The sequence below is a fragment of the Rhinoraja longicauda genome, chromosome 3 (assembly GCF_053455715.1).
Source record: "Rhinoraja longicauda isolate Sanriku21f chromosome 3, sRhiLon1.1, whole genome shotgun sequence".
Classification (NCBI taxonomy): Eukaryota; Metazoa; Chordata; class Chondrichthyes; order Rajiformes; family Arhynchobatidae; genus Rhinoraja; species Rhinoraja longicauda.
The window spans coordinates 93,979,366-94,007,102 of record NC_135955.1 but is presented as its reverse complement, the minus strand read 5'-3'; the positions used below and the strand labels follow the sequence as shown (position 1 = coordinate 94,007,102).

The following is a 27,737-nucleotide window of genomic DNA, read 5'->3' as shown; positions in this document are numbered from 1 at the left end:
CTTCTCCCAATATCCCTTGATTCCGCCAGCCCCTAGAGCTCTATCTAACTCTCTCTTAAATCCATCCAGTGAATCGGCCTCCACTGCCCTCTGTGGCAGAGAATCCCACAAATTCACAACTCTCTCGGTGAATAGGTTTCTTCTCACCTCAGTTTTAAATAGCCTCCCCATTATTCTTAAAGACTGTGTGTGGCCCCTGGTTCAGGACTACCCTCCAACATTAGGAACATTTTTCCCGCATCTAGCTTGTCCAGTCCTTTCATAATTTTATACGTCTCTGTAAGATCCCCTCTCGTCCTTCTAAACTCCAGTGCCCAGTCTGAAGAAGGGTCTCGACCCGAAACGTCACCCATTCCTTCTCTCCCATTCCTTCTCTCCCGAGATGCTGCCTGACCTGCTGAGTTACTCCAGCATTTTGTGAATAAAAACCTTCGATTTGTACCAGCATCTGCAGTTATCTTCTTATACTTCTTAAACTCCAGTGCATGTTCTATGTTTTAGTGCGTGAGGGCGATCGCTGGTCGGCGCGGACGCGCGGTGGGCCGAAGGGTCTGTTTCAATGCTGTGTCTCTAAACTAAAGTAACACTGACAAGCAAAGCCAACTGTGTGTATAATATATGCTGCCCCATCAGCCTACACAACGCCTCAGCACACGTGCAGTAGGTGCTGCATGTGTGCCAAGAAGGCATAATTGGGAAGGGAAAAATAATCACAATTAAATTGAACAGTTGGCAGCGAATCTTTTGCAACCTCAGGATATCCCACACCGCTTCACAGCCAGGTTATTATTCTTGGCTGCTGTCTCCGTAATAATGTTGGAGAAGGGTTGTTGATTGCTCGAGGTAGAATCCAGCCCACTGTGGGATGACAGATGTGGGTCTACGAGGAACCGTTGCCATGGATACGCGCGTAGACAATAGGCGCAGGAGACAATAGACAATAGGTGCAGGAGGAGGCCAATCGGCCCTTCGAGCCAGCACCGCCATTCAATGTGATCATGGCTGATCATTCTCAATCAGTACCCCGTTCCTACCCTCTCCCCATACCCCCTGACTCCGCTATCCTTAAGAGCTCTATCTAGCTCTCTCTTGAATGCGCCCAGTGAATCGGCCTCCACTGCCTTCTGTGGCAGAGAATTCCACAGATTCACAACTCTCTGGGAACTCATGACCAGGACTCATCAAGAACCTCTTAATCTTCTGGGGAACAAGAAAATGAGTCCTGTAATATTAAATACATAGGTACAGTGAAAATAGGTGCAGGAGGAGGCCATTTGGCCCTTCGAGCCATTCATTGTGATCATGGCTGATCATCCACAATCAGTACCCCGTTCCTGCCTTCTCCCCATAATCCCTTGATTCCGCTAGCCCCTAGAGCTCTATCTAACTCTCTTTCAAATTCATCCAATGGGTTGGCCTCCACTGACTTCTGTGGCAGTGAATTCCACAAATTCACAACTCTGGGTGAAAAGGTTTTTTCTCATCTCAGTTATAAATGGCTTCCCCTTTATTTTTAGATTGTGGTCCCTGGTTCTGGACTCCCCCAACATTGGGAACATTTTTCCTGCATCTAGCTTGTCAGTTCCTTTTATAATTTTGTACGTCTCTGTAAGATCCCCTCTCATCTTTCTAAACTCCAGTGAATACAAGCCCAGTCTTTCCGATCTTTCCTCGTATGACAGTCCCAGTTCTAGGGAGAGTCATATTTAAGTCCCCCCAGAATGAACTCCCACAGGATAGTGACAGGCCTGTATAAAGAGGATGTGAAGAGAATCTGTGGAATACTTTGCTGCAGTCAAAGGGTATTTTTCAGGCAGAGATAGATTCTTGATTAGTGCGGGTGTCAGGGGTTACGGGAGAAGGCAGGAGAATGGGGTTAGGAGGGAGAGATAGATCAGCCGTGATTGAAAACCCTTGACACCATGAACTAAAGAATCTGTCCATTTCTACCTTAAGAATATCCACTGACTCGGCCTCCTCAGCCGTCTGTGGCAATGAATTCCACAGGTTCGCCACAATCCGGCTAAAGAAATTCCTCCTTTCTAATGTTACATCCTTTAATCCTGAGGCTGTGACCTCTAGTCCTAGACTCTCCCACTAGTGGAAACATCCTCTCCACACCCACTCTATCCAGGACTTTCACTATTCGGTAAGTTTCAATGAGGTCCCCCCCCCTCATCCTTCTAAACTCCAACGAGTACAGGTGGGAGTGGACCACTCTCTGCAATGTTCCATTAGCGCGTCACACTTGAAAGAGTAACGCGGGTTGGTGAGTAACCCCAGCTTAGCACTTTGAGTTAAGGGCTCTGGGTTTTTTTAAAGTTTTTTAGTTAAAGGTACAGCTTAAAAGGATTACGATTTTTAAATAGGGAGTGTGCTGATTTGATTTGATTTAATTTAAGGGATTTGATTTAATATAAAGGGTAAGCCATGTCAGCTGAGATCGGCCCCATGGTTTGCTCATCCTGTAGCAAATCAGGGATACTGACGGTGTCCCTGATGACTACGTGTGCAGGAAATGTGTCCAGCTGCAGCTCCTGGCAAACCGCATTGAACGGTTGGAGCTGCGGTTGGATTCATGCTGGAACATCCGCGGTGCTGAGAAAGTCGTGAATAGCACGTTTAGTGAGTTGGCCACACCGCAGGTAAGTTAAGCAGAAAAAAGGGGAACGGATGGCCACTAGCCAGCGTTGCATTAAGAAGGTAGCGCAGGAGTCCCTTGCGGTCATCTCCCTCCTAAACAGATTTAGATTTTAGATTTTAGATTTAGAGATACAGCGCGGAAACAGGCCCTTCGGCCCACCGGGTCCGCGCCGCCCAGCGATCCCCGCACACTAACACTATCCTACACACACTAGGGACAATTTTTGCATTTGCCCAAGCCAATTAACCTACAAACCTGTACGTCTTTGGACTGTGGGAGGAAACCGAAGATCTCGGAGAAAACCCACGCAGGTCACGGGGAGAACGTACAAACTCCGTACAGACGGCGCCCGTCGTCAGGATCGAACTTGAGTCTCCGGCGCTGCATTCGCTGTAAGGCAGCAACTCTACCGCTGCGCCACCGTGCCGCCCTTTGAATACCATGTTGGATACTGTTGGGGGAGATGGCTCATCAGGGGAAGGCAGGAAGCAGCCAAGTTCATGGCACCGTGGGTGGCTCTGCGGCACAGGAGGGGAGGAAAAAGAGTGGAAGGGCTATAGTGATAGGGGATTCGATTGTAAGGGGAATAGATAGGCGTTTCTGCGGCCGCAAACGAGACTCCAGGATGGTATGTTGCCTCCCTGGTGCAAGGGTCAGGGATGTCTCTGAGCGGCTGCAGAGCATTTTGGAGGGGGAGAGTGAGCAGCCAGTTGTCGTGGTGCATATTGGCACCAACGATTTAGGTAAAAAACGGGATGAGGTCCTAATCTCTGGATTACTACCAGTGTCACGTGCTAGTCAGAGTAGAAATAGGAGGATATTTCAGATGAATACGTGGCTTGAAAAATGGTGCAAGGGGGAGGGATTCGAATTTCTGGAACATTGGAACCAGTTCTGGGAGAGGTGGGACCAGTACAAACAGGACGGTCTGCACCTGAGCTGGAATGGAACCAATGTCCTAGGGGGAGTGTTTGCTAGTGCTGTCGGGGAGGATTTAAACTAATATGGCAGGAGGATGGGAACAAGAGCAGAGAGTCAGAGGGGTGTAAAATGAGGGTAGAAACAATAGGTAACAAGGTGAAAAGTAAAAATGGCAGGCAGACAAATTCAGGGCGATAATCAAAAAGGACCACTTTGCAACATAATTATATAGGGGGTAAGAGTGTTATAAAAACAAGCCTGAAGGCTTTGTGTCTCAATGCAAGGAGTATACGTAATAATGTGCATGAATTAAATGTGGAGATAGTTGTTAATGATTATGATATAGTTGGGATTACGGAGACATGGCTCCAGGGTGACCAAGGCTGGGAGCTCAACATCCAGGGATATTCTATATTCAGGAGGGATAGACAGAAAGGAAAAGGAGGTGGGGTAGCGTTGCTGGTTAGAGAGGAGATTAACGCAGTGGAAAGGAAGGACATTAGCTTGGAGGATGTGGAATCGATATGGGTAGAGCTACGAAACACTAAGGGGCAGAAAACGCTAGTGGGAGTTGTGTACAGGCCACCTAACAGTAGTAGTAGAGTTGGGGATGGCATCAAACAGGAAATTAGAAATGCGTGCACTAAAGGTGCAGCAGTTATAATGGGTGACTTCAATCTACATATAGATTGGGTGAACCAAACTGGCAGGGGTGCTGAGGAAGAGGATTTCTTGGAATGTTTGCGAGATGGTTTTCTAAACCAACATGTCGAGGAACCAACGAGAGAGCAGGCCATTCTAGACTGGGTATTGAGTAATGAGGAAGGGTTAGTTAGCAGTCTTGTTGTGCGAGGCCCCTTGGGCAAGAGTGATCATAATATGGTAGAGTTCTTTATTAGGATGGAGAGTGACAAAGTCAATTCAGAAACAAGTGTTCTGAACTTAAAGAAAGGTAACTTTGAGGGTATGAGACGTGAATTGTCCAAGATAGGCTGGCAATTGATACTTAAAGGGTTGACGGTGGACATGCAATGGAAGGCATTTAAAGATTGCATGGATGAACTACAACAATTGTTCATCCCAGTTTGGCAAAAGAACAAACCAGGAAAGGTAGTGCATCCGTGGTTAACAAGGGAAATCAAGGATAGTATTAAAACAAAAGATGAAGCATATAAATTAGCCAGAAAAAGTATCATACCAGAGGATTGGGAGAAATTCAGAGTCCAGCAGAGGAGGACAAAGGGCTTAATTAGGAAAGGGAAAATAGATTATGAGAGAAAACTGGCAGGGAACATAAAAACTGACTGCAAAAGCTTTTATAGATATGTGAAGAGAAAAAGACTAGTTAAGACAAATGTAGGTCCCTTGCAGTCGGAAACAGGTGAATTGATCATAGGGAACAAGGAGATGGCAGACCAATTGAACAACTACTTTGGTTCTGTCTTCACTAGGGAAGACATAAACAATCTGCCGGAAATAGCAGGGGACCGGGGGGTCTAACGAGATGGAGGAAATGAGGGTAATCCAGGTTAGTCGGGAAGTGGTGTTAGGTAAATTAAATGGATTAAAGGCCGATAAATCCCCAGGGCCAGATAGGCTGCATCCCAGAGTGCTTAAGGAAGTAGCCCCAGAAATAGTGGATGCATGTCATAATTTTTCAAAACTCTTTAGATTTTGGAGTAGTTCCTGAGGATTGGAGGTGTTGTGATGTTGTAGGGACTACTTTATTGTATCTCAAGGACTACTTTGTTTGCCTGTGTAGCGATGTGCATTCAAGAGAGAGCTAGATAGAGCTCTTAAGGATAGCGGAGTCAGGGGGTATGGGGAGAAGGCAGGAACGGAGTACTGATTGAGAATGATCAGCCATGATCACATTGAATGGCGGTGCTGGCTCGAAGGGCCGAATGGCCTCCTCCTGCACCTATTGTCTATTGTCTATTGTAATGATGTGATTAGTTGGCCACTCTGGTTCCAGCCTGGAGTTAAGCTCCAGCATTGTCACCTTTTACACACGTGTACTTGTGGTCCGTCCAGAGTCTCAACAAAGGTACAACAGGTACCGGACCACCAAGTACAACATGGCGGCAGCGGTTTGGTGCTTAGCCTAAAAAGGTAATGGAACATGCCCGAGCAGAAAAGGTTAAAACAAAAGAGCCCTAAAGGGAAACAAAAATTTAAAATAGTTTCCAGCTCGGTACGGGACGTTTGGAGTGCAACTTGACAGGGCCAGTATGAGTTGGTATATTTACCTGCTCAGTAGTCGGCGCGAGTGTCCGGCGTGACGCTGCGAGCTGCTGGGGGAGGTGCGTGTAGGCCCACGTCGCACCTCAGCACCTGTGCAGGCACGAGATTGGAAGCCTGCGACTGCTTCGCGGGGGAGAGATACCGGGAGACCCGACACCCACGGGGGTGTGCGGCGACCGGAGGGACCGACCACCCGCGGAGGCGCGGTGGCCGGTAAGGCCGAGGCACTGCGTACTTACCCAGGCGCGGCGACCGGAGAGTCGGGACGGCCCTGGGCCCGAGGCAGCGGCAGCGCGTATCGACTGTGAGCGGCAGCGGCCGGGAGCACCTGTGGGCGGGGCCAGCGCGCACCGCAGCCGAGGCCCGATCGCACTGCGGTTACAGCAGCTGGGAGCTGCATAGTGCCAGCCCAGCAGTGGGAGCCCAGCAGTGGGAGCCCGGCAGTGCCGGCCCAGCAGGGCAGGCCCAGCAGTGCCAGCCCAGCAGTGGGAGCCCAGCAGTGCAGGCCCAGCAGTGCCGGCCCAGCATTGCCGGCCCAGCAGTGCAGGCCCAGCAGTGGGAGCCCAGCAGTGGGAGCCCAATGGTGCCAGCCCAGCAGTACAGGCCCAGCAGTGCAGGCCCAGCATTGCCGGCCCAGCAGTGCAGGCCCAGCAGTGGGAGCCCAGCAGTGGGAGCCCAACGGTGCCAGCCCAGCAGTGCAGGCCCAGCAGTGGGAGCCCAGCAGTGGAGGCCCAGCATTGCCGGCCCAGCAGTGCCAGCCCAGCAGTGGGAGCCCAGCAGTGGGAGCCCAGCATTGCCGGCCCAGCAGTGCCAGCCCAGCAGTGGGAGCCCAGCATTGCCGGCCCAGCAGTGCCAGCCCAGCAGTGGGAGCCCAGCAGTGGGAGCCCAGCATTGCCGGCCCAGCAGTGCCAGCCCAGCAGTGGGAGCCCAGCAGTGCAGGCCCAGCAGTGGGAGCCCAGCAGTGGGAGCCCAACGGTGCCAGCCCAGAAGTGGGAGCCCAATGGTGCCAGCCAAATCATGGTGGTGGAGCATCTAGAGCCTACACTATGTTTGATCTACACAGCAAGTCTTCTTGAGGGGAAGATATGGACGATTAAAAAAATGAATAATTTGTGTAATTATTTGTGTAATGATCTGTGTGTACTGAAAGCTTAATGATTGATTTGATGCTCTGGTATATATATGTATATATCTGTGGAGTGACCACACGGAGATGAGAGACCACACGGAGATGAGAGACCACACGATGAGAGACCACCCGGAGTGAGTGACCACCCGGAGATGAGAGACCACCCAGAGATGGGTGACCACCCGGAGATGAGTGAACTCCTGGCAATGAGTGACCACCCAGAGATGGGTGATCACCCGGAGTGAGTGACCAACCAGAGATGGGTGACCACCCGGAGTGAGTGACCACCCGGAGATGGGAGACCACCCGGAGTAAGTGACCACCCGGAGTGAGTGACCACCCAGAGTGAGTGACCACCCAGAGATGGGTGACCACCCAGAGTGAGTGACCACCCGGAGATGAGAGACCATCCAGAGATGGGTGACCACCCGGAGATGAGAGACCACCCAGAGATGGGTGACCACCCGGAGTGAGTGACCACCCGGAGATGAGTGACCACACGGAGATGAGAGACCACCCACAGATGAGTGACCACCCGGAGATGGGAGACCACCCAGAGATGGGTGACCACCCGGAGTGAGTGACCACCCGGAGATGAGTGACCACCCAGAGATGGGTGACCACCCAGAGATGAGAGACCACCCAGAGATGGGTGACCACCCGGAGTGAGTGACCACCCAGAGATGAGAGACCACCCGGAGATGGGAGACCACCCGGAGTGAGTGACCACCCGGAGTGAGTGACCACTCAGAGATGGGTGACCACCCGGAGTGAGTGACCACCCAGAGATGGGTGACCACACGGAGATGGGAGACCACCCAGAGATGAGTGACCACCCAGAGATGGGTGACCACCCAGAGTGAGTGACCACCCAGAGATGAGAGACCACCCGGAGATGGGTGACCACCCAGAGTGAGTGACCACCCAGAGATGGGTGACCACCCGGAGTGAGTGACCACCCAGAGATGGGTGACCACCCAGAGATGAGAGACCACCCAGAGATGAGTGACCACACGGAGATGAGAGACCATCCAGAGATGAGTGACCACCCGGAGATGGGAGACCACCCAGAGATGGGTGACCACCCGGAGTGAGTGACCACCCGGAGATGAGTGACCACCCAGAGATGGGTGACCACCCAGAGATGAGAGACCACCCAGAGATGGGTGACCACCCGGAGTGAGTGACCACCCAGAGATGAGAGACCACCCGGAGATGGGAGACCACCCGGAGTGAGTGACCACCCGGAGTGAGTGACCACTCAGAGATGGGTGACCACCCGGAGTGAGTGACCACCCAGAGATGGGTGACCACACGGAGATGGGAGACCACCCAGAGATGAGTGACCACCCAGAGATGGGTGACCACCCGGAGTGAGTGACCACCCAGAGATGGGTGACCACCCGGAGTGAGTGACCACCCAGAGATGGGTGACCACCTAGAGATGAGAAACCACCCAGAGATGGGTGACCACCCGGAGTGAGTGACCACCCAGAGATGAGAGACCACCCGGAGATGGGAGACCACCCGGAGTGAGTGACCACCCGGAGTGAGTGACCACTCAGAGATGGGTGACCACCCGGAGTGAGTGACCACCCAGAGATGGGTGACCACACGGAGATGGGAGACCACCCAGAGATGAGTGACCACCCAGAGATGGGTGACCACCCGGAGTGAGTGACCACCCAGAGATGGGTGACCACCCGGAGTGAGTGACCACCCAGAGATGGGTGACCACCTAGAGATGAGAAACCACCCAGAGATGGGTGACCACCCGGAGTGAGTGACCACCCAGAGATGGGTGACCACCCGGAGTGAGTGACCACCCAGAGATGGGTGACCACCCAGAGATGAGAGACCACCCGGAGATGGGTGACCACCCAGAGATGAGAGACCACCCAGAGATGGGTGACCACCCGGAGTGAGTGACCACCCACTGGGGAGTGTCCACCATGAAGGCGAATAAAGCAATTGTGTTTTAGTTGTGTTTGATAAATATATTTTAGCCCTAGAAAGATAAAGGAAAAACCCAAGCAAACAAAAGTAGACAAAACAAAGATTTTATATAAGACAAGGGGGGTGTTGTGATATTGTAGGGACTACTTTATTGTATCTCAAGGACTTTGTTTGCCTGTGTAGTGGTGTGTATATAAGGTATGATGTGATTAGGTGGCCACTCTGGTTCCAGGTGGCCACAGAATAAATAGCCTGGAGTTAAGCTCCAGCATTGTCACCTTTTACACACGTGTACTTGTGGTCCGTCCAGAGTCTCAACAAAGGTACAACAGGTACCAGACCACCAAGTACAACAGGAGGGTTGCCACTTTTTTAAAAAGGGAGGGAGAGAGAAAACGGGGAATTACAGACCAGTTAGCCGAACATCGGTAGTGGGGGAAATGCTAGAGTCAGTTATTAAAGATGTGATAGCATTACATTTGGAAAGTGGTGAAATCATCGGACAAAGTCAGCATGGATTTATGAAAGGCAAATCATGCCTGACGAATCTTATAGAATTTTTCGAGGATGTAACTAGTAGAGTAGATAAGGGAGAACCAGTCGATGTGTTATATCTGGACTTTCAGAAGGCCTTCGACAAGGTCCCACATAGGAGATTGGTGTACAAACTTAAAGCACACGGTATTGGGGGTTCAGTGTTGAGGTGGATAGAGAATTGGTTGGCGGACAGGAAGCAAAGAGTAGGACTAAACGGGTCCTTTTCGGAATGGCAGGCAGTGACTAGTGGGGTACCGCAAGGCTCAGTGCTGGGACCCCAATTATTTACAGTGTATATTAATGATTTGGACGAGGGAATTGAATGCAACATCTCTAAGTTTGCGGATGACACAAAGCTGGGTGGCAGTGTTAGCTGCGAGGAGGATGCTAGGAGGCTGCAGAGTGACTTGGATAGATAGGCGAGTGGGCAAATGCATGGCAGATGCAATATAATGTGGATAAATGTGAGGTTATCCACTTTGGCGGCAAGAACAGGAAAGCAGAGTATTACCTGAATGGTGGCCAATTAGGAAATGGGGAGATGCAACGTGACCTGGGTGTCATGGTGCACCAGTCATTGAAAGCAAGCGTGCAGGTGCAGCAGGCAGTGAAGAAAGCGAATGGTATGTTGGCATTCATAGCAAGAGGATTTGAGTATTGGAGCAGGGAGGTTCTGCTGCAGTTGTACAGGGCCTTGGTGAGACCGCACCTGGCGTATTGCGTACAGTTTTGGTCTCCTAATCCGAGGAAAGACATTCTAGCCTTAGAGGGAGTACAGAGAAGGTTCACCAGATTGATCCCTGGGATGGCAGGACTTTCATATGAAGAAAGACTGGATAGGCTAGGTTTATACTCGCTGGAATTTAGAAGACTGAGGGGGGATCTTATTGAAACATATAAAATTCTTAAGGGGTTGGAGAGGCTAGATGCGGGAAGATTGTTCCCGATGTTGGGGGAGTCCAGAACCAGGGGTCACAGCTTAAGGATAAGGGGGAAGTCTTTTAGGACCGAGATGAGAAAACATTTCTTCACACAGAGTGCTGAGTCTGTGGAATTCTCTGCCACAGAAGGTAGTTGAGGCCAGTTCATTGGCTATATTTAAGAGGGAGTTAGATGTGGCCCTTGTGGCTAAAGGGATCAGGGGGTATGGAGAGAAGGCAGGTACAGGTTACTGAGCTGGATGATCAGCCATGATCATATTGAATGGCGGTGCAGGCTCGAAGGGCCGAATGGCCTACTCCTGCACCTATTTTCGATGTTTCTATGAGTACAGGCCCAGTGCTGACAAACGCTCATCGTATGTTAACCCACTCATTCCTGGGATCATTCTTGAAAAACCTCCTCTGGACCCTCTCCAGAGCCAGCACATCCTTCCTCAGATATGTGGCTCAAAATGGCTCACATTATATTTCGAATGCGGCCCGACCAGCGCCTTATAGAGAGAGTGTCATCCTTGTTTTTATATTCCATATTCCATAAAGAATTATTGAGATATGAAAAGAAAGTTAATATAAAACACAGAAGCTAGAGAACAGAGGAAGAGTTCTCAAACTTACCTGTGTCTAAAATCTTTATTTCTTAGTAGGTAGCATGAAAAAAAGAGAACAGTGGAGGTTAGGTGCAGAATATAAATTGGTGAGGTCAGTTCGAATAAAATCCATCCATGTCACTGTGTCAACGAGACACAAAGTGGTCATGTTCTACTGCAGGAAGCTTCATATCATTTCAATGTCATGCAAGCCAAGCGTAATATCTGGGCAAATCACGTTTGCTTCATTAAAAGTGCCCGCTAATCCTGATGTGAAACACAGATTGACTCTGGCGTGTTTGTCAACACGCTGACTGGACTCGCGTTTACATTATCCCTCATATCAAGGCAGCGAAATGTTTTTAATGCGTGACCACTTAATCAATATCAGCGGTGCGTTAAGCGGTGTTAGTGACTACCCTGTCAGGGCAATTCTTGTCCCAGGTTTCTTTCTTCACTGGAAAGTCATTCTCCTTGACTCAAGAAACCTACAAAACCCCACGTGGACCAACCTCTTACCTTGCCGGAGATGCGATTGTTTTCCAGATTTATACCAATTAACCTACGAACCCGCACGTCTTTGGAGTGTGGGAGGAAACTGAAGATCTCGGGGAAAACCCACACAGGTCACGGGGAGATCGTACAAACTCCGTACAGACAGCGCCCATGGTCGGGATCGAACCCCGGTCTTTAACGTTGCGCCACCGCGCCTGCCCTAATAAGGTAGCGCAGCAAGTAGAGTCGCTGCCTCGCAGCGCCGGAGACCCGGGTTCGATCCCGACTACGGGCGCTGTCTGTACGGAGTTTGTACGTTCTCCCCGTGACCTGCGTGGGTTTTCCCCGATATCTTCGGTTTCCTCCCACACTCCAAAGACGTGCGGGTTCGTAGGTTAATTGGTGCAGGCGAGGAAACCGAGGAGTAGGCCCAACTGCGGACGTTGGACTTGGTCTGTGGAACGGTTACGCTACGATTTACTGCGTGCTCTCCAGGATGGATGGGGAGAGAGAGCGAGGGAGAGTGACAGAACGGGCAAGAAGAGAAGAAATTCTCCTCGATCCAAGATCAAGATTGAGATCAATTTATTGTCACGTGTACCAATTAAGGTACCAGTGAAATTGGAGTTACCATACAGCCACACTAAGTGAAAAGCAACAAGACACACAGCCACATCAAATAACATTTAACATAAACATCCACCACAGAAGATTCCACATTGCTCACTGTGATTCCTAGCTTGCTCCACATAAGCTGGTCTTGAGCTAATGTGTAGGAAGTATCTGCAGAGGTTGCTTTACACCAAAGACAGACACAACGCTGGGGTCGGGCAGCATCTCTGGAGAGAAGGAACGGGTGACATTTCAGGTCAAGACCCTTCTTCAGACACTTTTGTTTAAATGAGGGAGAGGGGGGCCTGAAAAATGGAGGCCGTTGAAGAGTCGAAGGGCGCAGGCATCGGTCAGGAGGGAGAAGGCTTGTACTCGCTGGAATTTAGAAGATTGAGGGGGGATCTTATAGAAACTTACAAAATTCATAAGGGGTTGGACAGGCTAGATGCAGGAAGATAGTTCCCGATGTTGGGGAAGTCCAGAACAAGGGGTCACAGTTTAAGGATAAGGAGGAAGTCTTTTAGGACCGAGATGAGAACGTTTCTTTTCACACAGAGAGTGGTGAATCTGTGGAATTCTCTGCCACAGAAGGTAGTTGAGGCCAGTTCATTGGCTATATTTAAGAGGGAGTTAGATGTGGCCATTGTGGCTAAAGGGATCAGGGGGGTATGGAGAGAAGGCAGGTACGGGATACTGAGTTGGATGATCAGCCATGATCATATTGAATGGCGGTGCAGGCTCGAAGGGCCGAATGGCCTACTCCTGCACCTATTTTATTCAATAGACAATAGACAATAGGTGCAGGAGTAGGCCATTCAGCCCTTCGAGCCAGCACCGCCATTCAATGCGATCATGGCTGATCACTCTCAATCAGTACCCCGTTCCTGCCTTCTCCCCATACCCCCTCACTCTGCTATCCTTAAGAGCTCTATCCAGCTCTCTCTTGAAAGCATTCAACGAACTGGCCTCCACTGCCTTCTGAGGCAGAGAATTCCACACCTTCACCACTCTCTGACTGAAAAAGTTCTTCCTCGTCTCAGTTCTAAATGGCCTACCCCTTATTCTTAAACTGTGGCCCCTTGTTCTGGACTCCCCCAACATTGGGAACATGTTTCCTGCCTCTAATGTGTCCAATCCCCTAATTATCTTATATGTTTCAATAAGATCCCCCCTCATCCTTCTAAATTCCAGTGTATACAAGCCCAATCGCTCCAGCCTTTCAACATACGACAGTCCCGCCATTCCAGGAATTAACCTAGTTCCTTTTGGCCGGAGGCGCTGCCTTGCCCATCCCGCTGAGTCACCCCAGCGCTGTGCGTCGGACCGACCGACCGTGATGTTGACCTACCTCATCTCGAGGATGCTGGTGACGTTTCCGGAGGGGAAGACGCGGCGGATGTAGTTGAAGTCGCCGATGAACAGGCTCCCGTCGTTGCCACAGGCCAAGGCCACGGGCGCCAGCAGCTTGTTGCCCTCCGATTGCCCGTTGCAGCTGGGGCACGATATACTCCGTCTCCTCCCATTCCCCATGATGCAGCTGATCACTGCCGGCTGCTGTGAGATGAACTGGTTCTCACCATTGCCCTTGTACAGAATCCCTGGTGGAAAGTGGACAGATGGCTCAAATTACTGGCGGTAGTTTAGCCGTCTTGTTGAGTCTCGTTGTCTGTAACTCGTTTTCACCTATAGACAATAGACAATAGGTGCAGGAGGAGGCCATTCGGCCCTTCGAGCCAACACCGCCATTCAATGTGATCATGGCTGATCATTCTCAATCAGTACCCCGTTCCTGCCTTCTCCCCATACCCCCTGACTCCACTATCCTTAAGAGCTTTATCTAGCTCTCTCTTGAATACATTCAGAGAATTGGCCTCCACTGCCCTCTGAGGCAGAGAATTCCACAGATTCACAACTCTCTGACTGAAAAAGTTTTTCCTCATCTCTGTTCTAAATGGCCGACCCCTTATTCTTAAAATGTGGCCTCTTGTTCTGGACTCCCCCAACATTGGGAACATGTTTCCTGCCTCTAACGTGTCCAACCCCTTAATAATCTTATACGTTTCGATATTACTGGCGATATTAGGCTCAAATTACTGGCGGTAGTTTAGCCGTCTTGTTGAGTCTCATTGTCTGTGACTCATTTTCACCTAGGCCACAATGGCCTGTCTCATCTATCATCGTTACTTTAGAATGAATAAATGAATGAATGAGTGAATGAGTTTATTGGCCAAGTATGTGCACATACAAGGAATGTGCCTTGGTGCTCCGTTCACAAATAACAACACAAACATACAGTTAACAATTAAGAATAAAGCATAAACACGTCAAAACAATAAGGATACACCATTACGGTCTTAGTTCAGTTTAGAGATACAGCGCGGAAACAGGCCCTTTCAGCCCACCGGGTCCGCGCCGACCAGCGATCCCCGCACACTAACACTATCCTACACCCACTAGGGACAATTTTACATTTATACCAAGCCAATTAACCAACAAACCTGTACGTCTTTTTAGTGCGGGAGGAAATCTCGGAAAAACCCACGCAGGTCACGGGGAGAACGTACAAACTCCGTACAGACGGAGCCCGTAGTCGGGATCGAACCTGAGTCTCCGGCGCTGCATTCGCTGTAAGGCAGCAACTCTACCGTTGTCTTGTCGAGTCTCATTGTCTGTAACTCGTTTTCACCTGGGCCACAGCTAACAATGGCCTGTCTCATTTATCTTCGTTACTTACAGTATCTTCCATTCATTTGTTCTATCTCTCTCTATATCACTGTCTACATCTCTTTTTTCCCCTCCCCCTGACTCTTAGTCTGAAGTCTCACATGTTTGTTTTCTCCAGAGATGTTGTCTGACCCGCTGAGTTAGTCCCGCTGAGTTGTCTGACCCGCTGAGTTTATATGTAGTTTTATTTTAGTCTGAAGAAGGTTCTCGACCTGAAACGTCGCCGATTCCTTTTCTCCGCAGATGCTGTCTGTTACTCCAGCTTTTTGTGTCCATCTTTAGTTTAGTTTCGAGATACGGCACGGAAACAGGCCCTTCGGACCACCGAGACCGCGCCGACCAGCGATCCCCACACACTAACACTGCCCGACACACACTAGGGACAATTTACATTTATACCAGGCCAAAATCACCCGACAAACCTTTACATCTTTGGAGTGCGGGAGGAAACCGAAGATATCGGAGAACGTACAAACTCTGCACAGACAGCGCCCGTAGTCGTGATCGAACCCGGGTCTCCGGCGCTGTAAAAAGCTGGAGTAACCCAGCCAGCAGCATAATCAAGGACCAGTCTCACCCCGGCCACTCCCTCTTCTCCCCTCTCCCATCGGGCAAGAGGTACAGAAGTGTGAAAACGCACACCTCCAGATTCAGGGACAGTTTCTTCCCGGCTGTTATCAGGCAACTGAACCATCCTACCACAACCAGAGAGCTGTGCTGAACTACTATCTACCTCCGTTGTCCCTCGGACTATCCTTGATCGGACTTTGCTGGCTTTACCTTGCACTGAACGTTATTCCCTTATCATGTATCTGTACACTGTGGACGGCTCGATTGTAATCATGTATTGTCTTTCCGCTGACTGGTTAGCACGCAACAAAAGCTTTTCACTGTACCTCGGTACACGTGACAATAAACTAAACTGAACTGAAACTGAGGGGTGGCACGTGGCGCAGCGGTTGAGTTGCTGCCTCACAGCGCCAGAGACCTGGGTTCCATCCTGATTACGGGCCCTGTCTGTACGGAGTTTGTACGTTCTCCCCGTGACCTGCGTGGGTTTTCTCCAAGATCTTCAGTTTCCTCCCACAGTCCAAAGACGTGCAGGTTTGTAGGTTAATTGGCTTGTTGTAAATATTGTTCCTAGTGGGTGTAGGATAGTGTTAGTGTGCGGGGATCGCTGGTCTTCGTGGACCCGGTGGGCTGAAGGGCCTGTTTCCGTGCTGTATCTCTGAACGATACTAAACTAAAGTAAAGGAGGGGGGAGGAAGGGAGTGGAGAGGGGTGTGGGGGAAAGGGAGGGAGGGGGGTGGGGGGGGAGGAGAGAGGAGAGGGATGGGGGGAGGAGAGAGGGGTGTGGGGGAGGAGAGAGGGGTGGGGAGGAGAGAGGGGTGGGGGGGAGGAGAGAGGTGTGGGGGAGGAGAGAGGGGTGGGAGGGAGGAGAGAGGGGTGGGGGAGGAAGGGAGGGGAGAGAGGGGTGGGGGGGAGGGTGAGGAAGGGAGTGGAGAGGGGTGTGGGGGAGAGGGAGGGAGGGGAGGAGGCGGAGGGAGGGGAGAGAGGTGGGGGGGAGGGGGAGGAAGGGGTGGGGGGGGAGGGGGAGAAAGGGAGGAGAGAGAGGTGGGTGGAGGGTGAGGAAGGGGGAGAGGGGTTGGGGGGGGAGGAAGGGAGGAGAGAGGGGGTGGGGGGGCAGGGGTAGGAAGGGAGGAGAGGGGTGATGGGGGGGGGGGGAAGGAGAAGACACGTCCAGCTTTGTCATTGTCACACGGAATCAGCCGACCCCCTTGATGGGACAAAGTCATCATCATAAATCATGAAGCCAAATTTAAATTTCACATGAGACCACACCGATCAAAACAATTGATGAAGACAGGCTCTGCCTCCAGCAATCACGCAGAGAGGATGCGGATAAAATCACTCTTGAAATGTCAAGGCCGCATCAGTGTCCGAGAGGGGGAAATGATTTGACAGTCACCTGCAGTTTGATGGGCTGAACTATAAACAGCGGGGTTTTGATTTCAGGCGAGTTGGTCAAGTAGGCTCGATGTGCCTCGGGCCGATCAAGGAACAACCGACTGAACACAAGTTTTAGATAATGGCTGGTAATTAGGAAGGCTTTAGTTTCAGTTTCGTTTACTGTCACGTGTACCCAGGTACCGTGAAAAGCTTTTTATTGCGTGTTAACCAGTCAGCGGAAAGACAATACATGATGACAATCGAGCCATTTACAGTGTGCACAGATACATGGTAAGGGAATAGCGTTCAGTGCAAGGGGCCACAGTTTAGGAATAAGGGGTAGGCCATTTAGAACGGAGACGAGGAAAAACTTTTTCAGTCAGAGAGTTGTGAATCTGTGGAATTCTCTGCCTCAGAAGGCAGTGGAGGCCAATTCTCTGAATGCATTCAAGAGAGAGCTAGATAGAGCTCTTAAGGATAGTGGAGTCAGGGGGTATGGGGAGAAGGCAGGAACGGGGTACTGATTGAGAATGATCAGCCATGATCACATTGAATGGTGGTGCTGGCTCGAAGGGCCGAATGGCCTCCTCCTGCACCTTTTGTTTATTGTCTATCTATTGTCTATTGTAAAAGCAGCAAAGTCCAGCACTGCTCTCTGGTTGTGGTAGGATGATTCAATTGCCTGATAACAGCTGGGAAGAAACTGTCCCTGAATCTGGAGGTGGTGTACAGGGAAAAGGTTTGTTTTGCATGCTATCAAGAGAGAGCTAGATAGAGCTCTTAAGGATAGCGGAATCAGGGGGTATGGGGAGAAGGCAGGAACGGTGTACTGAATGTGGATGATCAGCCATGATCACGGTGAATGGCGGTGCTGGCTCGAAGGGCCGAATGGCCTCCTCCTGCACCTATTGTCCATTGTCTATTCAATCAAATCAGATGATACGATACAGAAAAATACAATTAAGTATCAGATAATACCATATACAAATACAATTGAGCCAAACTCGAATACATTAGTTGGAGCAGAGGGGAAGATACAGAGTGCAGAATATAGTTCTCAGCATTGTAGCGCATCAGTTCCACAGACAAAGTCCAATGTCCGCAATGGGGTAGAGGTGAATCTAACTAAGTTTGGTGTCGTTTATTGTCACGTGTACCGAGGTACAGTGAAAATCTTTTGTTGCGTGCTAACCAGTCAGCGGAAAGATTATGCAATATTACAATCGAGCCGTCCACAGTGTACAGATCCAGGATAAAGGGAATAACATAAATAACGTTTCGGTGCAAGGTAAAGCCAGCAAAGTCCGATCAAGGATAGTCCGAGGGTCACCAATGAGGTAGATAGTAGTTCAGCACTGCTCTCTGGTTGTGGTAGGGTGGTTCAGTTGCCTGATAACAGCCGGGAAGAAAGTGTCCCTGAATCTGGAGGTGTGCGTTTTCACACTTCTATAACTGATGGAAGGGCCGTTCAGAAGCCTGATAACAGAGGGGGAAGAAGCTGTCCCTGAGTCTGGTGGTGCGCGCTTTCAAGCTTCTGGACCTTCTGCCGGGCGGGAGCGGGGAGAGGAAGGAATGGCCGAGGTGGGACAAGTCTACGCTGTGTATCTTCCCCTTTACTTTACCTATTATACTTGTGTTTGACATGACTGCTTTTTTGTGTAGTGTATCTGATTGGATTGGATAGCATTCAGTGCTTGGTTCCCCACTGGTACACGTAACATTAATAAACCGAGAACTGAACCTCGACGGAAATCAAGTTACTTGAAGCTGCAGAATTCAATATGGTACGGTAATTTCGTCCAGTTTTGTTCTTTATTTCATATCAAGTTTAAGTCCATGAAATCACTCACATGCAATCATCCGATCACCAAACGAGATGGATGGACAATTACCCAATGAACCACGGAGACACAAGGAACTGCAGATGCTGGTTCACAGAAAAAGACACAAAGTGCTGGAGTAACTCGGTGACTCTGAAGAGGGGCGGGTAGAGCTGCTGCCTCACAGCGCCAGAGACCCGGGTTCAATCCTGACTACGGGCGCTGTCTGTACGGAGTTTGTACGTTCTCCCCGTGACCTGCGTGGGTTTTCACCGAGATCTTCGGTTTCCTCCCACACTCCAAAGACGCACAGGTTTGTAGGTTAATTGGCTTCGGTAAAAATGGTAAATTGTCTCTAGTGTGTGTAGGAAAGTGTGCGTATACGGGGGGGTCGTGATCGGCACGGACTCGGTGGGGAGAAGGGCGTGTTTCCGCACTGTATCGCTAACGGGGTCTCAATCTGAAGAGTTTGAAGAAGGGTCCCAACTCGAAAGGTCATCGATCCATGTCCAATCTGTGAAGGGCCTGACCCGAGACGTCACCTATCCATGTTCTCCACAGATGCTGCCTGACCCGCTGAGTTACTCCAGCACTCTGTAAAACGTCACCGATCCATGTTCTCCAGAGATGCTGCCTGACCCGCTGAGTTACTCCAGCACTCTGTAAAACGTCACCTCTCCATGTTCTCCACAGATGCTGCCTGACCCGCTGAGTTACTCCAGCACTCTGTAAAACGTCACCTCTCCATGTTCTCCACAGATGCTGCCTGACCCGCTGAGTTACTCCAGCACTCTGTGTCTTTTTCTCCCAGTGATTCAGTCCGACTGCTCGCTGCCCCAACGCTAACTCATCACGTCGCCAGGCCAGGCCGACCCCTGCAACTCCCGCCCACAGCCTCCGCCAGGAAAACAGGCCATGATCGGCAAGTTAAGACTAACGTTTGGGGCAGTCACGGTGGCGCAGCGGTAGAGTCGCTGCCTTACAGCGAATGCAGCGCCGGAGACCCGTGTTCCATTCCGACTACGGGTGCTGGACTTTGCACGTTCCTCCCGTGGCCTGCGTGGGTTTTCACCGAGATCTTCGGTTTCCTCCCACACTCCAAAGACGTGCAGGTTTGTAGGTTAATTGGCTCGGTATAAAATGTAAAAATTGTCCCTAGTGTGTGTAGGATAGTGTTAGTGCGCGGGGATCGCTGGTTCGGCGCGGACCCGGTGGGCCGAAAGGCCTGTTTCCGCGCTGTATCTCTAAACTAAACTAAACTAACATTTAAAAAAAAATTGTTTAATTTAGTTTAATTTAGAGATACATCACAGAAACAGGCCCTTCGGCCCCACAGAGTCTACCCCTGACCAGCGTTCCCCGCACATTAGTTGTATCCTGCACACCCAGGGCAATTTACAGAAGCCACGTATAAACCTGCACATTTTTGGAGTGTGGGTGGAAACCAGAGCACGCGGTGACGGGGAGAACGCACAAACTACGTACAGGCAGCACCTGTAGCCAGGATGGAACCCGGGTCTCTGGCCCTGTGAGGCAGCAAATCTACCGCTGCGCCACCGTGCCGCGACGTACTGAGGTACAGGCAACAGTAAAGTAGCACTGAACCATTGTTTTTGTTTGATGCCGCAGACAGATAGACATAGACATAGAAAATAGGTGCAGAGGGAGGCCATTTGGCCCTTCGAGCCAGCACCGCCATTCATTGTGATCATGGCTGATCATCCACAATCAGTACCCCGTTCCTACCTTCTCCCCATACCCCCTGTCTCCGCTATCCTTTAGAGCTCTATCTAGCGTTCTCTTGAATGCATTCAGATACTTGGCCTCCACTGCCTTCTGAGGCAGAGAATTCCACAGATTCACAACTCTTTGGGTGAAAATGTTTTTCCTCATCTCCGTTCTAAATGGCCTACCCCTTATTCTTAAACTGTGGCCCCTTGTTCTGGACTCCCCCAACATTGGGAACGTTTCCTGCCTCTGGCGTGTCCAATCCCTTAATAATCTTATATGTTTCAATAAGATCCCCTCTCATCCTTCTAAATTCCAGTGTATACAAGCCTAGTCAATAGACAATAGACAATAGACAATAGGTGCAGGAGTAGGCCATTCAGCCCTTTGAGCCAGCACCGCCATTCAATGCGATCATGGCTGATCACTCTCAATCAGTACCCCCGTTCCTGCCTTCTCCCCATACCCCCTCACTCCGCTATCCTTAAGTCGCTCCACTCTATCAACATACGACAGTCCCGCCATCCCGGGAATTAACCTAGTGAACCTACGCTGCACTCCCTCAATAGTCTTCTCCCCATATCCCTTGATTCCACTAGCCCCTAGAGCTCTATCTAACTTTCTTTTGAATTCATCCAGTGAATTGGCCTCCACTGCCCTCTGTGGCAGAGAATCCCACAAATTCATAACTTTATTTCGTTATACTGTGGCCCCTGGTTCTGGACTCCCCCAACATTCTCAGCAGGCTTTATCCTGCCCTCCTCTCTTCCAGTTTTCACCCCCCCCCCCCTACAATTAGTCTGAAGAAGGTTCCCGACCTGAAACGTCTCCTATCCACGTTCTCCATAGATAGAAACATAGAAACAAAGAAAATAGGTGCAGGAGTAGGCCATTCGGCCCTTCGAGCCTGCACCGCCATTCAATATGATCATGGCTGATCATCCAACTCAGTATCCCGTACCTGCCTTCTCTCCATACCCCCTGATCCCTTTAGCCACAAGGGCCACATCTAACTCCCTCTTAAATATCGCCAATGAACTGGCCTCAATTACCTTCTGTGGCAGAGAATTCCACAGATTCACCACTCTCTGTGTGAAGAAATGTTTTCTCATCTCGGTCCTAAAAGACTTCCCCCTTATCCTTAAACTGTGACCCCTTGTTCTGGACTTCCCCATCATCGGGAACAATCTTCCTGCATCTAGCCTGTCCAACCCCTTAAGAATTTTGTAAGTTTCTATAAGATCCCCCCTCAATCTTCTAAATTCCAGCAAGTACAAGCCGAGTCTATCCAGTCTTTCTGCATATGAAAGTCCTGCCATCCCAGGGATAAATCTGGTGAACCTTCTCTGTACTCCCTCTATGGCAAGAATGTCTTTCCTCAGATTAGGAGACCAAAACTGTACGCAATACTCCAGGTGTGGTCTCACCAATGCCCTGTACAACTGCAGCAGAACCTCCCTGCTCCTATACTCAAATCCCCTCGCTATGAATGCCAACATACCATTTGCTTTCTTCACTGCCTGCTGCACCTGCATGCCTACTTTCAATGACTGGTGTACCACGACACCCAGGTCACGTTGCATCTCCCCTTCTCCTAATCGGCCCCTGGTTCTGGACTCTCCCCCCCAGCTTACCGTTTTCAACGTCTAAGACGTGGTGTTTGTCGAGCGACCATCCTCCCATGTTGGCAGAGTCCAGCTCGTACCCCTGAAGGACCGCGGTCCGCTTTTCCCAGAGGATAAGGTCCAGGCATGACTCGTATTCATAGCCAACCGACACTGGGGAGGAGAGAAAGGCAAGTGTGACTGGGCAATAAAGATCAAGTCAAGTCAACTTTATTTGTCACACGCACATACACGATGTGCAGTGAAATGAAAGTGGCAACGCCTGCGGATTGTGCAAAAAAAAAGAATCACAGTTACAGCATATAAATTAAAGTTAATACAGAGAAGACAAAATTTAGTCACTGATGTCACAATGTTAAAAAACAAACATTTGGACATTTAAAACTGAGGTGAGAAGAAACCTTTTCCACCCAGAGAGTCGTGAATTTGTGGAATTCTCTGCTACAGAGGGCAGTGGAGGCCAATTCTCTGGATGCCTTCAAGGGAGAGCTAGATAGAGCTCTTAAGGATAGCGGAGTCAGGGGGTATGGGGAGAAGGCAGGAACGGGGTACTGATTGAGAATGATCAGCCATGATCACATTGAATGGCGGTGCTGGCTCGAAGGGCCGAATGGCCTCCTCCTGCACCTATTGTCTATTGTCTATTGTTTCTATGACAGATACATGGATAATGTAGGGAAAAAAACTGCAGCTGCTGGTTCAAATCAGAGGTAGACACAAAATGCTGGAGTAACTCAGCGGGACAGGCAGCAACTCGGTAGAGAAGGAATGGGTGATGTTTCGGGTCGTGACCCTTCTTCAGACTGACCCTCTTCGTCGCCTGGGCCGGGTGGCGGGTTGCTATGCAATCTCCGTCAGGCGGCGCCCGGGCCTCCGGGCCTACACTGTCCATAGGTAAAATGTCGGTAACCTCGAGTGTCGGGACCTAAATTGTTGGGATCTACAGTGTCGGTGCCCACAGCGTCCGGGCCTACAGCGTCCGGGCCTACAGCGTCCGGGCCTACAGCGTCCGGGCCTACAGCGTCCGGGCCTACAGTGTCCGGGCCTACAGCGTCCGGGCCTACAGCGTCCGTGCCTACAGTCCCCCCCGGGCCTAATACTGAACAAGGGCGGTCCTGTATGGGACAAACGAATTTAGCCCAAAATACGGGATGTCCCGGCTAATACGGGACAGTTGGCAACCCTATCTATAAGATCCCCCCTCATCCTCCTGCAAAGTGTGTGAATGTGACCATGAAAAGCCTGGCCTCGTGATTGCATTTTAAAATCTCCAGCTATTTCAACACTCTGTGGTTTGAAAATCACTTAATTTTAAAAGTCTCCGTTTGAAAACAAGACTCCTCAGAGATCTTGTGGAGACTGATTTCTTGCAGCTCGTGCCATTAATTAACACCAGTGACATGATCAACCTTTTTACTGAGCGTCAGGTATTACTGCTGGGAGCCAGGGACCCTGTTAATAACATCCAGCTCAGACTTCCTGGAACATTTTAATCAGAGGCAATCTTTGGTTTAGAGATAGTTTAGAGATACAGCGCAGAATAAGATTATTAAGGGGTTGGACACGTTAGAGGCAGGAAACATGTTCCCAATGTTGGGGGAGTCCAGAACAAGGGGCCACAGTTTAAGAATAAGGGGTAGGCCATTTAGAACGGAGATGAGGAGAAACCTTTTTCAGTCAGAGAGTTGTGAATCTGTGGAATTCTCTGCCTCAGAAGGCAGTGGAGACCAATTCTCTGAATGCATTCAAGAGAGAGCTAGATAGAGCTCTTAAGGATAGCGGAGTCAGGGGGTATGGGGAAAAGGCAGGAACGGGGTACTGATTGAGAATGATCAGCCATGATCACATTGAATGGCGGTGCTGGTTCGAAGGGCCGAATGGCCTCCTCCTGCACCTATTGTCTATTGGAAACAGACTAGGGCACAGTGGTAGAGCTACTGCCTCACAGCATCGGGGTCCCGGGTTCGATCCTGACCACGGGCGCTGTCCGTATGTTCTCCCCGTGACCTGCGTGGGTTTTCTCCGAGATCTTCGGTTTCCTCCCACACTCCAAAGACGTGCAGGTTTGTAGGTTAATTGGCTTGGTATAAATGTAAAACGAAACTCCCCTGGTGTGCGTAGGGTAGTGTCAGTGTGCGGGGATCGCTGGTCGGCGCGGACTCGGTGGGCTGAAGGGCCCTGTTTCCGCGCTGTATCTCGAAACCAAACTAGTTCTTCGGCCCACCGCTGACCAATGATCCCCACCCATTAACACTATCCTACACCCACTAGGAACACATTTTACATTGATACCAAGCCAATTAACCAACAAACCTGTACGTCTTTGGAGTGTGGGAGGAAACCAGAGCACCCGGAGAAAACCCACGCAGGTTACAGGTAGAACGTACAAACTCCGTACAGACAGCGCCCGTAGTCGGGATGGAACCTGGGTGTCTGGCGCTGTGAGGCAGCAACTCTACCGCTGCGCCACCGTGCCGTCCTTCCCAAACCAAGAGTAGGCAAGCCTGTATTTTAGTCTGTGATGGCTTCACTCATTTCGACGAAGGTGACGACAGGCACATATTACAGAAATAACAGCACGGAAACAGGCCCTTCGGCCCATTTTGCCCATACCGTTCATAAGTAATGTCAGCAGAACTAGGCCATTCGGCCCATCAGGTCTACTCCGACATTCAATCATGGCTAATCAGGGGAATCGAGGACCAAAGGACATGGGTTCAAGGCGAAGGGGAAAAGATTTAATAGGAATCCAAGGGGTAACTTTTTCACACAGAGGGTGGTGGGTGTATGGAACAAGCTGCCTAAGGAGGTAGTTGAGGCTGGGACTAACCCAACGTCAAAGAAACAGTTGGACAGGTACATGGATAGGACAGGTTTGGAGGGATATAAACCAAGCTCAGGCAGGTGGGACTAGTGTAGCTGGGACATTGTTGGTCGGTGTGGGCGAGTTGGGTCGAAGGGCCTGTTTCCACACTGTATCACTCTATGACTCTAAGGCAGTGATAGATAGATTTTTGATTAGTACGGGTGTCAGAAGATATGGGGAGAAGGCAGGAGAATGGGGTTGCGAGGGAGAGATAGATCAGCCATGATTGAATGGCGGGGTAGTAATGATGGGCCGAATGGTCTAATTCTGCTCATCACTTTGAGAGAGTTAGATTTAGCTCTCAGGGCTAAAGAAATCAAGGGATATGGGGAGAAGGCAGGAACGGGGTACTGATTGTGAATGATCAGCCATGATCACAATGAATGGCGGTGCTGGCTCGACGGGCCGAATGGCCTCCTCCTGCACCTATTTTCTATGTTTCTATGTTTCTAGGACATGGTTGCAAGGTGAAGGGGGAAAGGTTTAATAGGAATCCGAGGGGTAGGTTTTTCACACAGAGGGTGGTGGGTGCAAGGAACAAGCTGCCAGAGGAGGTTTTAGAGATACAGAGATACAGTGCGGAAACAGGCCCTTCGGCCCACCGAGTCCGTGCCGCCCAGCGATCCCCACACACTAACACTATCCTACACACACTAGGGACAATTTTTACATTTTACCCAAGCCAATTAACCTACAAACCTGCACGTCTTTGGAGTGTGGGAGGAAACCGAAGATCTTGGAGAAAACCCACGCAGGTCACGGGGAGAACGTACAAACTCCGTACAGACGGCGCCCGTAGTCGGGATGGAACCCGGGTCTCCGGCGCTGCATTCGCAACTCTACCGCTGCGCCACCGTGCCACCCAGTTGATGCTGGGACTATCCCATCGTTTAAGAAACAGGTAGACAGGTACATGGACAGGACAGGTTTGGGGGGATATGGACCAAGCGCAGGCAGGTGGGACTAGTGTAGATGGGACATTGTTGGGCGGTGTGGGCGAGTTGGGCCGAAGGGCCTGTTTCCACACACCGTATCACTCTATGACTCTGTGATCCATCTCTCCCTCCCAACCCCATTCCCCTGCCTTCTCCCCATCACCCCTGACACCCGCACTGATCACCTTGTGTCTTTTGGAGGCGAAGGTGCTCTGACTTACCGACTGCCTCGGACAGGCCGTAGACCTTTTGGTTGTAGGCGTCGGTCTTGTCCCAGATGAAGGTGTAGGCGAGGTTGGGCAGCGCGGGGAACCACTTCTGGAAGAGCCGTCCCACCACCGCCACCATCAGGTGGACCTTCATCAGGTTGAAAGGCACGGTGCTCTGGGTCATGGTGATCTTCAGCACCGGCTTGTAGCCGGCTGCCCGCGAACTCAGGTACATCAGCTTCACGTCTGTGCCCGGGATATCCGTCTCCTCGTGCAGCACCTGAGGGTTTAACACCAGAGGGAGAAAATCAGAGGAAAGGGAGAGAGAGAGAGAGAGGGAGTACTGTGTGGAGGATAGAACTTATAAGAAAATAACTGCAGATGCTGGTACAAATCAAAGGTATTTATTCACAAAATGCTGGAGTAACTCAGCAGGTCAGGCAGCATCTCAGGAGAGAAGGAATGGGTTGAGACTGAAGTCTGAAGAAGGGTCTCGACCCGAAACGTCACCCATTCCTTCTCTCCTGAGATGCTGCCTGACCTGCTGAGTTACTCCAGCATTTTGTGAATAAATACGGAGGATAGACCTTGTTTAGTTTAGTTTAGAGATACAGCGCGGAAACAGGCCCCTTCGACCCACCGGGTCCACGCCGACCGGCGATCCCCACACACTAACACTATCCTACACACACCAGGGACAATTTTCACATTTACACCAAGCCCCAATTAACTTACAAACCTGCACGTCTTTGGAGTGTGGGAGGAAACAGTCAATAGACAACAGACAATAGGTGCAGGAGGAGGCCATTCGGCCCCTCGAGCCAGCACCGCCATTCAATGTGATCATGGCTGATCATTCTCAATCAGTACCCCGTTCCTGCCTTCTCCCCATACCCCTTAACTCTGCTATCCTTAAGAGCTCAATCCAGCTCTCTCATGAATGCATTCAGAGAATCGGCCTCCACTGCCTTCTGAGGCAGAGAGTTCCACAGATTCACAAATCTCTGACTGAAAACGTTTTTCCTCATCTCCGTTCTAAATGGCCTACCCCTTATTCTTAAACTGTGATCCCTGGTTCTGGACTCCCCCAACATCGGGAACATGTTTCCTGCCTCTAACGTGTCCAACCCCTTAATAATCTTATACGTTTCGATAAGATCCCCTCTCATCCTTCTAACTTCCAGTGTATATAAGCCTAGTCGCTCCAGTCTTTCAACATATGACAGATCTCAGAGAAAACCCACGCAGGTCACGGGGAGAACGTACAAACTCCGTACAGACAGCGCCCGTAGTCGGGATGGAACCCGGGTCTCCGGCGCTGTATTCGCTGTAAGGCAGCAACTCTACCGCTGCGCCACCGTGACCGCCCTTTTGGGTGTAGGATAGTGTTAGTGTGCGGGGATCGCTGGTCGGCGCGGACTCGGTGGGCCGAAGGGCCTCTTTTCACACTGTATCTTCAAAATAAACTTGTGTGAACAAGGTGACTGATGGTCGGTGTGGACTCGGTGGGCCGAAGGGCCTGTTTCTGTGCTGTATCTGTTAACCAAACTCTCATATACTCTCCCAACCCAGACGACCATTTGCATGCCAGCCACAGAAGCAGATCTACAATCACACATAACAATCACCCCACACTCTCTAATCTCTACTCCTACAGCAACAACTTTAATTACTTTAACTGTGGTCTGTATGTATGGCATCGATGGCTTTACCTTGCACTAAACATTAGTTCCTTTATCATATCATATCATATCATATATATACAGCTGGAAACAGGCCTTTTCGGCCCTCCAAGTCCGTGCCGCCCAGCGATC

The 27,737-nt window shown here is 50.4% G+C and overlaps 1 protein-coding gene across 4 annotated transcripts in view; it reads right to left on the bottom strand.

The window, feature by feature from the left end:
• Nucleotides 1-27,737, bottom strand: part of LOC144592184 (teneurin-3-like) — a 2,027,615-nt gene that overhangs the window by 66,238 nt on the left and 1,933,640 nt on the right. For all 4 annotated transcript variants that reach the window (XM_078396656.1, XM_078396657.1, XM_078396658.1 and 1 more), the window contains 4 exons: nt 25,936-26,203; nt 21,923-22,066; nt 13,415-13,664; nt 10,988-11,008 (listed from right to left, as the gene is read on the bottom strand). In XM_078396656.1, coding sequence (XP_078252782.1) covers nt 10,988-11,008; nt 13,415-13,664; nt 21,923-22,066; nt 25,936-26,203 — 683 coding nt within the window. The remainder of the gene's footprint in view (nt 1-10,987; nt 11,009-13,414; nt 13,665-21,922; nt 22,067-25,935; nt 26,204-27,737) is intronic.